The 14,466-nt window shown below is 38.7% G+C and overlaps 2 protein-coding genes across 8 annotated transcripts; one reads left to right on the forward strand and one right to left on the reverse strand.

Moving 5' to 3' along the window:
* Window positions 1-3,101: 3,101 nt before the first annotated feature.
* On the reverse strand, window positions 3,102-6,621 carry LOC145548525 (uncharacterized). Of its 5 annotated transcripts, none has more exons than XM_081599049.1 (5): window positions 5,782-6,617; window positions 5,373-5,495; window positions 4,840-4,889; window positions 4,365-4,727; window positions 3,102-4,227 (listed from the first exon to the last, which is right to left on the reverse strand). In XM_081599049.1, exons 3-5 carry the CDS (start codon window positions 4,886-4,888, stop codon window positions 4,037-4,039), a joined length of 603 nt encoding a protein of 200 aa, XP_081455175.1. In that variant the 5' UTR covers window position 4,889; window positions 5,373-5,495; window positions 5,782-6,617; the 3' UTR covers window positions 3,102-4,036. The 5 variants fall into 5 exon arrangements, with proteins under 5 accessions (XP_081455175.1, XP_081455174.1, XP_081455177.1 ...); XM_081599048.1 differs by having other exon boundaries at window positions 5,373-5,536; XM_081599051.1 differs by lacking the exon at window positions 5,373-5,495 and having other exon boundaries at window positions 4,365-4,724; window positions 5,782-6,621.
* A 1,275-nt stretch (window positions 6,622-7,896) lies between these two features.
* On the forward strand, window positions 7,897-14,126 carry LOC103460541 (uncharacterized). Of its 3 annotated transcripts, none has more exons than XM_081599046.1 (4): window positions 8,684-9,700; window positions 10,934-10,983; window positions 11,099-11,458; window positions 11,610-14,126. In XM_081599046.1, the coding sequence occupies exons 1-4, from the start codon at window positions 9,696-9,698 to the stop codon at window positions 11,891-11,893; spliced, it is 699 nt and encodes a 232-aa protein (XP_081455172.1). In that variant the 5' UTR covers window positions 8,684-9,695; the 3' UTR covers window positions 11,894-14,126. The 3 variants fall into 3 exon arrangements, 2 of the variants coding, with proteins under 2 accessions (XP_081455172.1, XP_017158864.2); XM_017303375.2 differs by having other exon boundaries at window positions 8,716-9,700; window positions 11,096-11,458; XR_014084532.1 differs by lacking the exon at window positions 10,934-10,983 and having other exon boundaries at window positions 7,897-9,700; window positions 11,096-11,458.
* Window positions 14,127-14,466: the final 340 nt, after the last annotated feature.

Consider the following 14,466-nt stretch of genomic DNA (forward strand, 5'->3'; position numbering starts at 1 on the left):
AGAACCAGAACCACATCTGGCCTTAAAGGGATATTCCCCCTAGATTAGCCACAGAGACTCTGGAGACATTTTACCTTTAAGAAGATTCACTGATTGAACATTAAACCACTTTATGCAGCTTCCTTCTTTCACTGGAACATAGAAACCATGAAAACTCACCAGTAGGAGGCGCCACATCCAGGAAGACGACCCCGATGGGGTCAGAGGTCAACGTGCGTCTCTTCCTGCCGGTTGCTTCTCTCTGGAAACCTCGACACTCGTATGTTCCCGTGTCGTTGGTCGTCACGTTGCTCAGAAGCAAAGACACGTCTCCGTCCTCCATCCGTCTGTCCTGCAGCTCCACCCGCTTCCTAAAAGATGGATGCTGGTTCTCTGGGTCCGGCTGCTGGTCTCTGAACAGGAGGACATATTCTGGTTCCAGGTCCGGTCGGGTCCACTTCACAACCACAGCAGGTTTGTTGTTGGGGAGTCGGCATGGCAGAGAGACGGTCTGTCCAGGAACAGCTGAGATGTTTTTATGACCTACAGAGAAACGGAGCAGAAAGGTCAGAGGTCAAAGTGAACTGGTCCACTTCTTTTTGTTCTCAGTCTATCAGCAGGAGATCCTTCCTACAACATCTGAGGAACAGCTACAACCAATCCTGACAAAGAGGCTGGTTTGAGACCAGTAAGAAGCCAGAAATATACCAATCAAAAAACTAAAATCAACAGGTAGAACAGGGGCTTTTTAGACTGTAAAACATTTGAGCTGCATTTAGTTGAGTCAACTAACTTTTACTCTTTAAATCAAAGAACTCTTGCAAGTTTCAGATTTTGGAGTTAAATGTGTTTGTGAAAGATAAAGTTAAATTATAAGGTGTTAATATTTTTGCTTTTTCTCCAAGATTTTTAAGTTAAAAAAAAAAAATAATAATAATAATAATATATATATATATATATATATATATATATATTAAATAGACCTCGAACCCGGGAGGCCAGGCTGGGGGCTGGGGCAAAAAGCTACAACGGTGACATTGAGCTGTCAGTGTGGGTTCTTGGAACTACATAGTCTACCTCATACCATGAGAGACACAAATAAGCATGACATGCCGGCTCAGACATCCCCAGTCAACACTAACTGCCAAGCAACTAGTAGCTCAGTGTTCCAACATCCGCAAACGGCAACTGCTGTCACAACTTGAGATTGACGAGGTACGACACAAGTGCTACGGCAAAGGGAAGGAGCCAGGATGCCAGGTCAGAAGGGAGTCAACTACAACTCCCCGCCCAGAGACTTGGTATGTAGCCCCAGTAATGAACGAACCATCTGAGCTGAACGAGGCAGCAACTGACCTGAGAGAGAGAAAGGCAATACTGGAAAGGCATATGGGAAAGGGAGGCATCCCACAACAACAATGCACAGTGGCTAACCTCTCTACGAGAGGACCACAGCAACCTCCCGGAACATCCAACTATCGGCCAATAACCTGTCTCTCTACAACATGGAAGCTCATGTCAGGCATCATAAGCGGATAAATGGATAAATACCTGAGCAATGTCATGTTTTAGGAAGTCTAATTTTTCATGTCCTTTTATATCAGCAATAAAGAAATTATAAATGCAAACTATGTGTAGGAAGACGGTGTTTGGTGGCTGACTGATGAACAGTGAGGCTAACATGACAGAAGTTGGAAATGTACTGATTCAGCATTCAGCTTCTATTAAATGCACCACAAATCTGGAACAAACTTCCAGAAAACTGAAAAACTGCTGAAACACAGAGCCTCTAAATCTAGACTAAAAGCCCATCTGATTAGAGCTGCTTTTGGATCTGATCATAGTAGATTAACGATGACACTTGACTTAATGTTTCAGTTCACTATGTTGCATCACGTTGTGTTTTTATGATGTGAAGCACTTTGGAATGCCTTGTTGCTGACATGTGCTATTCAAATAAAATTTTATTTTCTTGGCATATTTAGTTCCCTTACGGCTGAGTCCCAACGGAGATAACAGTTTGTTCTCCCTCTCATTACAAAAGACCTGAAGCAAAGAGATTGACATCATCTCAACATTGGTGAAAAAGAAAAATGTTTCATTTTTAGTGTTTTATGAGGAGTGAGATGATTTATGCTGTGATTGATAAAATCCTGTAATGTATGTAAAATTAGAACAGCTACTGATTTTTATTCTTTAACTCAATGAGTCTAATTGAATTGAATGCCATGAGACGGGAATGATCTAAATGAAGTCGGTCTGAATTTTTGAGTCCAGATGTTCCTGATGCTCTGCTGCCTCTCCTCCTCCTCTTCCTCTCTCAGGATGAAGATGATCTCCCTGCTGCTCCTCATCCTCAGCTCATGTCTCTGTGGTCAGTCTCCATCTTGTCTTTGTGACAGAAAGCTCTCTAGATGGAGCTGAAAGACTCCCATGTTCCAGTTCTCAGTGTGTCTGCTCCTCTCTTTCCCTCTCTGTCTCCTCAGCAGCAACATTTGTAGTGAATGTGACCCAGAGCAGCTATGAGGCCGAGGAGAACCACAGCATCACTCTGGAGTGGACCTTCACCTGCAGGACTGTTTTTCAAAACAGCAATCAAAATGTTTTAGCTCAGCAATTCACTACTGATTAACATTGGACTGAATAATAACCTAAAGTAATAATAAAAATGATAATACAAAAAATCTCTAACATTTAGATTTCTGATCTTTATGGTAAATTCAAAGAAACATTCCCAAACTGAAAATATTTCCTTCATGTTTTTTTGTAACTTTAATGTCTATAAATCAATAAACTGATTGTAAACATCTGTCTGTGTGAACTTGTGGAGTTTTAAAGGTAAATTTCTACATACAGGTTGTAGAAATCTCAGAGCAGCTGAAAAATATTTTAGTTTCTAATGTTGAAAAGACTTTTTAAAAGAGATTAAGAAGTAAAAAATATTTTAATATTTGCTGATATTTTTCTCACATAGGAGAAAATGACAGAAATATTAATAAATGAGTAATTAGTGTTTTAATCTTGAAATACAGGTGGTCATGATGTGAGCTGATAGTCTGTTGGATTATAAAAACTGATATTTATAAAGTTTGTGTGTTGATGCTAATATATGAAACAAACAGCAGAATTAATGATTTTAATTAACAGAAGTTTTATAAAGCAGCAAAAATTCCATAAAATAACTGATCAGCTGATCGGTCATCAGATATTTAACATTTCTGAAGCAGCAGCTCCTCTTCATCACTTTCCATAAATAAACTCATTTAGCCTTAATGTGGGTTTTACCTTTTTGTTTTTGTCCAACATGTTATATAAACAACAAAACAAACCAATTTAGGGTATTAAATAAATTTAATTAACTTAACAGTGAGTCTTAATGATGGACAAAGAATAAAACCAGAACAAATGAATCTGAACTGATCCAGTCAGTTCGTCTCTCAGACCTTCAGCTCTATCAGCTCACAGTTCCTAACTCCACCACCAGGTGGCTCCACCTTGATGGTAGAACTGGTCTGAGGTCAGATCCAGCAGCTGGACTGGTTCTGCTGAGTCCAAACAGCTGCAGCTCATGTTGATGCTAAAAGCTTCTGCAGTGAATCGGGTTCTGACAACATGAGGGAAGAAATCTGGATTTATTTCAGCAGAACCATCAGAACCAGAACCAGTGGAGCAGATTCAGAGCTTCACTGGTTCATCAGCTGCTGCAGCTGAAAGCAGCTCAGATCAGGGTTCTGGTTCCAGGTTCTGGTTGAGTCCAGAACGTCTGTTTCCAGCAGCAAGCAGGTCAGAACCAGCTGCAGCTGGACGGGTCAGAATCAGAAGCAGAGATGGAAAGTAGCTGAGATCAGCTGTTGGTTCATGACCAGAGGGATGAAAATCAGATAAAACCTGAAACACTGAACTTGAAATGAATTAGAATCTTAAATTATATGACATATAATACGGAGCATTTATGTAACGTATCAGTTTTATAATCCTTCAGCTGGTGAAGATAATCGACCAAATAAGTCAGAGTTTGTTGTGTTGATGCTACAGATCAACATTCTGTATCTTTCGATCAAAGGGTTTCTACTAAAGAGGCGTCTGAAATTTCTCGTCTCTTCATCATCACTAAACTAAACTGGTAGACTACAAAACTACAAAAAAGAGCAATCAGAGCTGCTGCTGTCAACCCCACACTGATGAAGATGATGATGATGTTCCTTCCTCGTCTCTCTGTTCTCTGAGTTTGGATCTGATCAGCAGCTGCTGGAGAGAAACCAGAAATATTTATTAATATTTATTGATAACTGAGATCCAGCAGGATTCATGATGAAGATGAAGATGTTGGTTCTTCAACACAGGAATCAGGATTTGAACAAGAAGATAAAATTATTTCTTCTCACCAGAAACTTTGAGTCGACATCTTCCGGATTTGAATCCATAATCAGTCATCACGTCACAGACATACAGACCAGAGTCTTCAGTCCTCAGTCTGGACACATGGAGTCTGATTCGTCCTTCTCTGAGGACGTCTTTGTCAATCTGGACTCGTCCTGAAAACTGTTCATCCTGAGACTCTGGAATCTCAACACCTTTATGCAGGTGGTAGAGAACAAAGACTCCATGATCCGTGTTCGCTTCACAGTAGATGAACAGATTCTTCCAGTTTCCCTGAGTCCTGGAGGTGAAGGTCCACTCCAGAGTGATGCTGTGGTTCTCCTCGGCCTCATAGCTGCTCTGGGTCACATTCACTACAAATGTTGCTGCTGAGGAGACAGAGAGGGAAAGAGAGGAGCAGACACACTGAGAACTGGAACATGGGAGTCTTTCAGCTCCATCTAGAGAGCTTTCTGTCACAAAGACAAGATGGAGACTGACCACAGAGACATGAGCTGAGGATGAGGAGCAGCAGGGAGATCATCTTCATCCTGAGAGAGAGGAGGAGGAGAGGCAGCAGGACATCAGGAACAATATGAGGAGCATCTTGACTTCTGCTACAAAATTAAGTTTATTTAGAAACAGATCATTACTGCCACCTTGTGGCAATAAAACTGTGCAGCAGTAAGACAACAGGACATGTTTTCATTCTCTGCAGCTTCTGAACCTTTTATTTTGAAATATTTTTGGATCTGTTAGATCTAAATACAATATTTAGATGGTATTCTTTGAGCCTTCTTCTAATTTTGATGATTAGTGTTTACAGAAAATTAGAAAATTGTATAAGATCAATAAAAACATAAATGTCCTAAACAGATATATCAGGTTTCTGAAATGTCTGTTAATTTTATTTCACTCTGGACTTTAATCAACATGGTTTCTGATTCTCTTCTTTCTTCCTCCAAACTCTGGATCCTTCATTTCTGAATGAAATATAAACTTTACTTTCATCTGAAAGCAGAACTTTGACCCACTGAGCAACGATCCAGTTCTTCTCTTCAGGTAAGACGCTTCTCTCTAGGATTGTCTCTGGTGAATCCTGGGTGAAGGAGTGAACTGAGTCTGCTCTGAATCCAGCATCACTTCACTCCTTCATCCTTGTGAAACCATGTGGAACAGAATGGTGACAAATCTAGAGCTATGAGACATGATGGACAAAAGTGTCTAACAGGAAACACAAAACATTCAACTACTAGAACGATTAAGAAAGAAAACAAGTTACAGAAGATTAAAAGTTATTATTACAGATATATGACCTGGAAAATAAAATTTTAGGATTTAACTGTTGCGTTTTATACTTATTCACAAATTCACAATAAGTAAAGTGTTTTTTCCCACTAACTCTAAGTTATCGACAAACAGATCCACATATAATAAACTTACTCTGTTAGTTTTCTTCTTTATCAGCCTCAGCATTTTGTTGCTTTGTCAACTGATGTGTCCAGGTCTCTGCATAACGTTGCTACTAAACTCTAAACCAACAGACTGACAACTTATTTCTTCTATGCTATTTCTTTTACACCCTTCCAGTTTGAGGCGGTCAAGTGATCAAACTTCTGCTCATTTTACCAGCTCCTCCTCTTCCTGTTGCCGAACATTCATTACATTCTCCCTCCCCTGTTGCAGGGCTTAAAGCTGGACTCGGCCTGAAGCTGGGAGTTTCCCCTCTCCTCCGTGAGAATCTGTGGAATGAGTTGCAATAGGAGGAGCTGACAAAGCAAAGCGAGCAGGAGGAGCTGAATTCTCCTGTGTACTGAAAGCAGCCAACAGCCTTTGGTTGGATTCATTGACCGTCTGTAACTGGAAACGCATATCAGAAATATCACAGCCAGGGGCGATTCTAGGATCTGATCTTTAGGGGTGCTGAGGCCCCAGCAGGGCTAAGACCCTTGAGAAGATATTTGTCTGTCCAGTTTTTTTTAAATCTAACTGCTTATTTACATACATTCACAAACGAAATTAAGAGACATGTTGTCAGTAATTCATAGAATGAAAGAACAATGTTCATTGTCCTCAAACATACACTTATAATGAGTAAAATCAGAGAAACGTACGTTTTTCTAGAGGTGTATAAGCTCAGTTTGAAACAGAATCTCAAGACCACATCATGCCAACATCTGCTGACATTAATGAGACAAAAGACTAGTGAAAATGAGTCATTAACCTGAACTTTATTTGAAAATCATACTTAGAATTTGCATTACCCTTATTTTTATCTGAACGGCTGTTGGCCTTTTTTCTTTTTAACAAGAATGTTTGTTTATCTATGGAAAGGTGGAGATGATCAGTCAGAGCTTTACTGTTTCAGTTCACAGTTCATGAAGTGAGTCTGTCATCGTTTCAATACAAAACACCTTTTTATTCACAGATTAACAGCCTGACCTGACCCTGACAGGTACTGTTCTTTAGTTTTACCTTATTTAAGTGACTCCAGAGGTTTGGGAAATTAATTACAAAACAACACGACAGTTACTTATCAAACTTCAAAACAGAGCAACAAGAGTAATTAATAAGGCCAAGGACCAGGATCAGACTAATCCATTATTGATCCAAATATTTTGCACATATACACAATTTTGTACTGAACTACAAAATACTCTACAGATGAATAAAGCCAATACTGTACAGAATTTACATTCAGAAATATAAAAATAATTCTTAATTAATTAAGTACTGCATTGACACTTAAAATTGCCCATTGCAAAAAGTCACTAAGCATAATATTTTGCTTTGCAAATTACCATCTGAATAAAGGTGCTGATGACACAAGTCTGGCTCCACGTAGCTGGTTAAAATATCTATATACAGTGATCCCTTGCTATAACGCGGTTCACCTTTCACAGTCTCGCTGCTTCGCAGATATTTTTTTAATACTATTTTTTATACATGCGTTGTCATGGTTTCAAAGTGTATTTAAAACAGGGTCTGGCTGCAGCTGCCGTCAACTACAACACTGCAAAACTCATTAACCTGCTAAACCGCTAAGTCAGGATGCCATACAACTGTTAATAACAAAGTGAATGACGATCTACGTCATGATTCTATGTTGCTGATTAAATAAAATCACGTGGTAATGACGTGTCTGATAGATATAGCCGTGAGTTCGTGCTAAGCGTATGACGATCTGACAGCGTATGCTGACCTGACAGAACACTGTCATTTGTTCTTGTAATGCTCTGCGTACACTGCAGTAGTTCCTGTCATGGGCTTTCTTTGTGCAAGAGGGATGTTAACTTGTTAACTTGATAGGAATCAAATTAACAATCAAAATCAATCACTTCAAACAGCCTCTTGCTGTTAACCGCCTTCATGCACAAACAGCCAGTGCACAATCATTTGGTAAATTATGACACTTTTAATACAGAGTTGACATTATTCAAAATGTCTTTGTTATAACAACTTGGCATTAACCAATAAATCATTACAGATATAAATTTGTTATAAAAGTATTACTGATTGCACTTTGAAAATTAGGTAACTTTATATTATTAAAGGTAAAGTTTAAACAGTAATGAAACCTGAAACTCCCCAAAATCTCTGATGCTCAGCTCATCAGGGAACCACCGATGGTCCTTTCTGGACTCGACTGTTTTTCCTTTTCCTTTCTCTGATTTCATATTCCTCTTAATATATACACGCTCTGGGTTTTAAAACAATGTTGAAGACTCCTGCATGTCTTATATGTTCTTATTCTGGACATCAGCAAGATTCTTCATATGAACACAAAGTGAAATGTCTGAACAGGATCTGCTTGTCTGACCTTTTTCTAGCCTTCACTGCAGATTATCTCCAGTTTAAAGACCTAAAATCTGTAATAGTATAATGCTGGTGTCTTGTTGCTGTTGAGGTTTACTGAATAAGAATATAGTCTAAGTCTTTTTCGTTAAAGTTTTTTTTTTTTTTGCCTTATGGCACGAGGGTAAAATTGCTTTGTAAAACACTTTTACACGTAATCATATAAAATAAATCCAGCTTGTTAAATAAAGAAAATCAATCAAATGTTTCATCCGAAGATCATCTGAAATGTTAAAAATCCTGAAAAGGAGAAGTGAAGCAGCAACTGATCTGAGAGCAGTGATGGAGGTCAAAGGTCGGTTACAGTCTGACTGACCAGCAGGTCAATGAGCTTAGAGCGCCACCATGTGGTCACACACAGTCACTACAGCTGCATGAACGTTGCTGATATGAGGAATAAATTTCTCATTGTAGGAACATTTTTATGTATTATGAACAGACAAGAGCCACAATGGCACAGATAACATATAATATCATATTACAGATTTCAAAATTCACATGATTATGAGAAAATCAGTTGCTAATGGGACTGTGTGAATCCTGAATCTCAGTCGATCCCTATAAGTTAAGAAATGGAAATTAATAAGTAATTAACGCTCTTGAATAAAAACTAATTTCTATTAATCCCAAGAGAATCAAATATTTCCCTTGTGCATCATTACTTTTCTATTTTCGGTGAGTCATGTGCTTTACAAAATTGTAATGTCCGTAAGGAAAACAATGTGAACAACTGCGTCTAACAAAATATGCCCGCCCATAAAACCGGAGCTGATGGAGAGGAAGAGGAGCCAATGGAGAGGAAGAGGAGCTGATGGAGAGGAAGAGGAGCCAGTGGAGAGGAAGAGGAGCTGATGGAGAGGAAGAGGAGCCAGTGGAGAGGAAGAGGAGCCAGTGGAGAGGAAGACGAGCCAATGGAGAGGAAGACGAGCCAATGGAGAGGAAGAGGAGCCAATGGAGAGGAAGAGGAGCCAATGGAGAGGAAGAGGAGCCAATGGAGAGGAAGAGGAGCCAATGGAGAGGAAGACGAGCCAATGGAGAGGAAGACGAGCCAATGGAGAGGAAGAGGAGCCAGTGGAGAGGAAGAGGAGCCAGTGGAGAGGAAGAGGAGCCAGTGGAGAGGAAGACGAGCCAATGGAGAGGAAGAGGAGCCAATGGAGAGGAAGACGAGCCAATGGAGAGGAAGACGAGCCAATGGAGAGGAAGAGGAGCCAGTGGAGAGGAAGAGGAGCCAGTGGAGAGGAAGAGGAGCCAATGGAGAGGAAGAGGAGCCAGTGGAGAGGAAGAGGAGCCAATGGAGAGGAAGAGGAGCTGATAGAGAGGAAGAGGAGCCAATGGAGATGAAGAGAAGGCGCCCAGTTTGTCCAAGCTTGTTTTTCTCGGCCTCAGACGCAGAAGTGATTATTCCGTCACCTCCCAGTATTTATATCGGTCTTTTATCCTGTGCTGCTTATTAACCAACAGAACTCATGGCTTAACAAGCGTTTTATCCACTAATCCATCAGATGAGGTGAGTCAGTTTGTTGTAGTTTGTTGTGCGATTTCACCGTTTGTGTCTCAGAGAGTGAAGTGAATAACTGACACCCAACAAATCCAACAAATATCCTGAGGTTGTTGCTCCGTTTGTGCCGTTAAAACCAACATTAGTGACTTTCGGTTTTTGAGACGATAAAAGTTATAATTTTGTCTGATTACGTCAACCCTGTTACAACGGTAAAAAAAAAAAATGTTTATCATCCAGAAATATATTTATTGAATTTAGAACAACTTAGCATAAAGTATTAATATTCGAATATTATCAATAAGTCTCAATGTGACACTTTCTTGTGGACATTGTGACCATTTTTCTCATCAACCATTTCGTCCATTTGCTCATTCTGCTGTCTATTATGGGATGTTTTCTGTCATTTGAATCCTTCTTCTTAATAACAGCTTTTACAACTGATGAGTTAAAGTAAAGTTCCACATTGTTCTTATAGTCTGTTGTTGAGCTTGTGTGACTTGAATAAATATTTTTTATCAGACAAAAGTTGCTCAAAGTCTCATCATCACATTTTGTTAATTTAACTAGAGTCACAACTGAGAGACCAGGCAGGAACTGGTACCTGAATAAATCAGACATTAGAACCAGTTTTAAAAGTCAGAGATTAATAGAAGTTATGGAGAAATTTGATCAGATTATGAAGAGATCAGAAATACTGGAAACTGGCTTAAACTCTCCTTTATATGAAAAGCAGCCATTAACCAGTGAGAGTGAGATTAAGACTTTATAGGTTCTAAAAGAATCATGTGAAATGATGCGACGTGTAAAAGTAGAAACATTTCTGCCTCCTAAAGACTCCAGCTGGTCGACTGAGGAGATTTATGCAGGATCAGAAAGATGATTTCTACTTTATTTCCCTTGTGGTTCATCTGCATTACTACTATTTAAAAGATGAATTATTGTTTATTTGTAAATAATTTATTAAACCTTTTGAACAAACTGATGTTGCGTTTTATTTGAAAAGTGAAAAATATGTGAGAAATTTAAATGAATCTTAGAATAAACTCCAACTATTTCCAGATTTTACTGACTGATGTTTTTTTTTACTTAATTTACAACCTTATGCTGTAAATAAGGTTGTACTTATATAAGAATGCATTTACCTTATGTACAACAGGAGTCCAGTTGTTCCTCATACTGTTAGTGATGTTGTTCCTGATGTCCTGCTGCCTCTCCTCCTCCTCTTCCTCTCTCTCTCAGGATGAAGATGATCTCCCTGCTGCTCCTCATCCTCAGCTCATGTCTCTGTGGTCAGTCTCCATCTTGTCTTTGTGACAGAAAGCTCTCTAGATGGAGCTGAAAGACTCCCATGTTCCAGTTCTCAGTGTGTCTGCTCCTCTCTTTCCCTCTCTGTCTCCTCAGCAGCAACATTTGTAGTGAATGTGACCCAGAGCAGCTATGAGGCCGAGGAGAACCAGAACATCACTCTGGAGTGGACCTTCACCTCCAGGACTCAGGGATCCTACAGGGAACTGTTCATCTACTGTGAAGCGAACACGGATCATGGAGTCTTTGTTATCTATCACATGCATAAAGGTGTTGAGATTCCAGCATCTCAGGATGATCAGTTTTCAGGACGAGTCCAGATTGACAAAGACGTCCTCAGAGAAGGACGAATCAGACTCCATGTGTCCAGACTGAGGACTGAAGACTCTGGTCTGTATCTGTGTGACGTGATGACAGATTATGGATTCAACTCTGGAAGATGTCGACTCAACGTTACTGGTGAGAAGAAATATTATTAATACATTTTTGTTTAATAGTTAAATTCTTAAGATCTGTGTTGATGAACCAACATCTTCATCTTCATCATGAATCCTCCTGGATCTCAGTTTCCAATAAACATTAATACATATTTCTGGTTTCTCTCCATTAGCTGCTGATCAGATCAAAACTCGGAGACCAACTTTTACTCCAGAACCAGAGAGAGGAGCAATGATCATCATCATCATCGCTCTGACAGTCACAGCAGCAGTAGCAGCAGCAGCAGCAGCTTTTGTGGCTCTAACTATAAAATTTATTTTGTGGTTCGGGAAGAAAAGAAAGAAAAACAAAAGGAATCATTCAACAAGTGTAGGTGCAAAATATAATGCAGATAAAAGTTTTGTTCACTTAAGTTTGGTTGATGATAATTTTGCCGCCACAGAAACATCTGGTTAGATTTAATGTTCTGATGAGTAAAATGTTAGATTCTAATTAATTAATATATAATAATAATAATAATAATAATAATAATAATAATAATAATAATAATAATAATAATAATGATCAGTTTATTGTTATTCTTTCAGTTTCCTTTTTTAAATAATTTCTAAAAACTTTCTGAACTCAGTCAGAATCATTGATCAGTTATTGTGTCTAAATAATGAATCAGCTGATTGTTACTGATAAAGTGTCTTAATTTATTATCGTCACATTTAGATAAACATTTGTATAAACATGTTATGAAGAAAAAAGCCCTGCGACAGTGTGATGGTTCTTGCATAAACCAGCCAGAGAGACGCTGAATGGAATCCAAAAATAATCTTAATTTATTACAAAAAAGTTCAAAAATAATTAAACAATGAAGAACTGGACCCAAAAACTGAGGTCAACATAACAAATACCAACTCTGGTAGTAACCCAAAGAACTCAAGCACAAAACTGACCTAACAAACAAGACATGAGGGGAGCTTAAATAGTGGCTGATCAGACCACAGCTGACACACAAGGGGTAATTAAACATACAAAAACTTAAACAAATACTAATCAATACAACACCAAATCTTTAAATTAAACAAACATTGGACTGAAACTACCAAATAGAAGAGACATTAAAGAACTGGTCAAATTAAATTAAAGAAAACCAAATTTCCCCGTCCCCTGGCAAACAAATGGAACGGCCCACTGAGGAGGTTTGCCAGCCATATATGGATGTCAATTAGCTGGAGCTCTTCTGTGACCCTCCAGCAGCAGCTAAAAAAGGAAACTGGTAACTCAAAACAAATAAATTAATTTGTTGCTTTTAACAAAAATATAAAGAACTGACAAATAAAGTTAACTAAATGTGTGCACTTCAAATAGTTAACTAAAAAGTCAAACTAATGAAAATGTTCAAAAATAAAAATCTAAACTATTCACTAATTAATGTCTAAATTAATATTAAGGATGAACAAAACAAACAGTTACCATTCAGGTCTGTGTGGCAGTAGGGTCGGCTGTCACAGACAGGCTGGTGACCTGTCCAGGTGACTCTGCCTCTCGCCTGAATCATTAGCTGGAGAGGCAGCAGCACCTCCTGACCCCATGAGGGACAAAGGTGTTAGAAAATGGATGGATGAAGAAAAAAACACAACAAAACACCATGAAGCCTTTAGTTGTTATAAAGTTACAAAGGTCAATATTTCACTATTTTTCAAGTGATGATTTTTATACTTTTAATACATTTTAAAGATGAACATGAAACATTAAAGGTGTTTTTTAACATATATTTTCACCATCAAGTTTATGAATGTAAATGTTGAGGTTTCATTTCAGAACCTTTAATTCTTCAGCATGTCCAAAGTTTTCTCAGTGTTTCAACTCAAATCTTCTTATGAGTTTAATTTATGATGACATGATTTCTCTGTAGTTTTGTATTTTTATCAATGATCAGAAACTGAACTTTTCTTAAAACCTGTTTGTTTTTCCACCAGCTGTGTCTCCATCTTGTTCTCCCTGAATGAATCTCTCTGGTTGCTTGTTTCTCTCTAATGTCTCATCATGACTCCGTCGTCTCCTCATTGGTTTCTGGATCCTGTGGTCAGGAAGCAGCAGCTGCTGCTCTCAGCCTCCTGAAACATCCTGAAGCTCAGCTGCTGATCTCTGATCAGCTCAGCATCCTGAAGCCTTCAGATCAGGAGTTTCTCTGATGGTCCTGATGCTGCAGACGCTCTCAGACCAGCAGAGGCTGAACCTCACAGTCCTTCAGACCCAGAGGTCGGCATGGAAACCAGATAATAAAGCTAAACTCAGAAACATCGCTCTGCTTTCACAGGCTAATAAAGTCAGAGAAGGAGGAGAAAAACTGAGAAGGAAAACTTTAATGAAGGAGATGAATAATTTAACTAGATCTGGATTTACTAAATGTTTAAATGTTTGAGCTGAGATGACCTCACATTTCATTCTTCATCACTTTGGTAACCAGATCAGTTCCTGGTTGATGTGAACGCAGCAAACCAGGCCCAGAGCATCACTCCTCCTCCGCTGTGTCCTGTTGTCAATGGCAACCAATGTCTCTCTGGTCTGGCCTCAGGGTGGATGTAGTTGACCTTTTATAAAAACTCTAAAGTTTTGTTACTGGTATCATTTTATCTGCTTAATTTTTTGTGTTTAAGGTGTTAAAATGTTGTAAATAAATCAGTTTTTATAGAAAGATGTTGTCAGGACTCCATGTTGAATGTAGAATGAAGATATTTTAACTTTTATATGTCAAATTACTTAAATTTATGCATTTTCTCAGCAGATTTGATCAAAACTGTCATCTAATTAATCTTTTTTCAGAGTTTAGATGTTCTAAACGTTTATTTGATCAAAGAAATAAATGAGATTTAAATCACTTAGTGACTTAAATCTGGAGGAAAAAGCAGAGCCGCTGCTTCACATCTGAAATGTTTCTCTTTGTCCACATGGTGGCGCTCTAAGCTCTGACTAAAAGCTGCTCAGCAGTCAGTTAGTTTTTCTCCTCATTTCTGTCTTTATTCAGTTCTGATGTG

This window comes from Poecilia reticulata, chromosome 18, assembly GCF_904066995.2.
Source record: "Poecilia reticulata chromosome 18, P_reticulata-male-v2, whole genome shotgun sequence".
Lineage (NCBI taxonomy): Eukaryota > Metazoa > Chordata > Actinopteri > Cyprinodontiformes > Poeciliidae > Poecilia > Poecilia reticulata.

What these genes read in the sequence shown, in the direction of transcription:
- LOC103460541 (XM_017303375.2), top strand. An exon ending in CCTCAGCTCATGTCTCTGTG is followed by an intron (nt 10,984 to 11,095) that starts GTCAGTCTCCAT and finishes CTGTCTCCTCAG; the next exon opens with CAGCAACATTTGTAGTGAAT. An exon ending in ATGTCGACTCAACGTTACTG is followed by an intron (nt 11,459 to 11,609) that starts GTGAGAAGAAAT and finishes TCTCTCCATTAG; the next exon opens with CTGCTGATCAGATCAAAACT.
- LOC145548525 (XM_081599049.1), bottom strand. Translation starts at nt 4,888, where the DNA reads ATGAAGATGATCTCCCTGCTGCTCCTCATCCTCAGCTCATGTCTCTGT. An exon ending in CCTCAGCTCATGTCTCTGTG is followed by an intron (nt 4,728 to 4,839) that starts GTCAGTCTCCAT and finishes CTGTCTCCTCAG; the next exon opens with CAGCAACATTTGTAGTGAAT. An exon ending in ATGTCGACTCAAAGTTTCTG is followed by an intron (nt 4,228 to 4,364) that starts GTGAGAAGAAAT and finishes GTTTCTCTCCAG; the next exon opens with CAGCTGCTGATCAGATCCAA.